The sequence below is a fragment of the Buceros rhinoceros genome, unplaced genomic scaffold, assembly GCF_000710305.1.
Source record: "Buceros rhinoceros silvestris isolate BGI_N320 unplaced genomic scaffold, ASM71030v1 scaffold34527, whole genome shotgun sequence".
Classification (NCBI taxonomy): Eukaryota; Metazoa; Chordata; class Aves; order Bucerotiformes; family Bucerotidae; genus Buceros; species Buceros rhinoceros.
The window spans coordinates 4785-6437 of record NW_010423382.1 but is presented as its reverse complement, the minus strand read 5'-3'; the positions used below and the strand labels follow the sequence as shown (position 1 = coordinate 6437).

General features: G+C 59.8%; 1 protein-coding gene across 1 annotated transcript in view; it reads left to right on the top strand.

Moving 5' to 3' along the window:
- Positions 1-166: 166 nt before the first annotated feature.
- Positions 167-1653, top strand: part of LOC104497187 (GPN-loop GTPase 2-like) — a gene marked incomplete at its 3' end in the record, with an annotated part of 3004 nt that continues 1517 nt past the window's right edge. Inside the window, exons 1-2 of the mRNA XM_010140405.1 lie at positions 167-193; positions 1221-1377. Of these exons, the coding sequence (XP_010138707.1) occupies positions 167-193; positions 1221-1377 (184 nt within the window). The remainder of the gene's footprint in view (positions 194-1220; positions 1378-1653) is intronic.

Below are 1653 nucleotides of genomic sequence, written 5' to 3'. Positions count from 1 at the left end.
TGGTCCCACTGCTGGCTCCTCTCCAGCCACCATCGACCCACACCTCTGGGCCTTTTCCCCGGGCAGTTTCCAGCCACGAATTCCAGGCTCTCCCTGGCCCTCCCGCAGCTGAGCCGAGCCGACCCGCACTGCACGGGGCTGTACGTGCTCTGCGCTTTCTTGCGCCATGGGAGATGCCGACGAGCGCGGGCGGGTGAGCAGAGCCCCGTGGCTGCACTGACTTGCTTACGCTGCATTTGGTTTGCAGTCGGGCCAAACTGTGAACGCACAAACCGTGTGTGGCGTGAGCAAGAAGGGCAAGTTTGCTGGAGACTGTCTCTGGGAATCTGTGCATCAGAGGTTATTTTTATTCAAATAAATGTACGGGAAGCTGCAGCTACTAAAAAAAGACAGTTACGCTGCTGTTTGGGTGTGTGCTCGAGCGCTGACAGTTGCATGTGAGCTTCAAACCGGCTTTTTCTGCTGTGGAAGCACAGCTGTGACTCAGGCACGCTCGGCGGCCGAGCCCGGGCTCTGAAGAACGTTGTGGAACAGGCACTGAGCAGAGACCTCGGACCACATCGTTACAGCCGCACAAAACCCAGGGAATCGAACTGCTCGTTAATTTAGTTATTAATTATTCTTTCCAACCGCATGACAGCTTTTATTTTGGGGGGCTTAGCAGTTGCGTCTAATCCATCACCTTGTTTTGGGGCAGTGGGCTTGGTGTTAGCCTCTGTGGTGGGGTGTGGGTGGTTGTTGAGTAATTGGCTCTGCCAGCAGAGCTGCTGCAGTTGCTGCTCTGGAGCCAGCGCCGTGCTGAGCATCCCTGTGGGGAAGGGGCGAGTCTGGAGGCAATCGGGTCCTGCAGGAGGGGTAACCCCAGAACCCTGCAGAGCTCAGACATGCGCGGACGCTTCCCCTGCAAAGGGAGCACTCACGGGTTTAAGCATCTTTCAGCAGTGCTGCTGGAGCTCAGCACCCCTCTGAGCCTCCCCACGGCCCTCCCTGGGGCCTGAGCCCGCCGCGTGGTCCCCAGGTGAGAATGTTGCTCAGAGATGAGGGTGTTCTGTCTGCAGGAGGTGGAAGGCGGGTGGGAACTCCCTCCGTGGGAGTCCGTGTGGTTATAGTCAGCTCTGAACAGCTGGTCCCAGAGCTGCTTCTCAGACTGTCGCAGAAACAAGTGGGGGCCTGTCCCCGTGCTGACCTCACGCCGTCCCTTTGTGCCTGCGCCCTCCCAGCTGGCTGCGGTGCATTTGGTGGATTCGCACTACTGCACGGACCCTGGCAAGTTCATCGCTGTCCTCTGCACCTCGCTTTCCACCATGCTGCACGTGGAGCTGCCCCACGTCAACGTCCTCTCCAAGATGGACCTGATCGAGCAGTACGGCAAGCTGGGTAAGAGCCCTCGCCAGAGAGACGCGGGGAACTGGGCTGCCTCGGGGGCAGAGCAGCTGTTTGGGGATGGGGGTGTATTGCTGGGAGATCACAGACTGGACACAGACTGGTGGGGGTGGAAGGGACCTCTGGGATTCACCCAGTCCAACCCCCTGCTAGAGCAGGGTCCCCAGAGCAGGGTGCCCAGGGTCGTGTCCAGGCGGGTTTGGGATTTCTGCAGAGCAGGAGACTCCCCAACCGCTCTGGGCAGCTGGGGCAGGGCTCCTCACCCTCCAC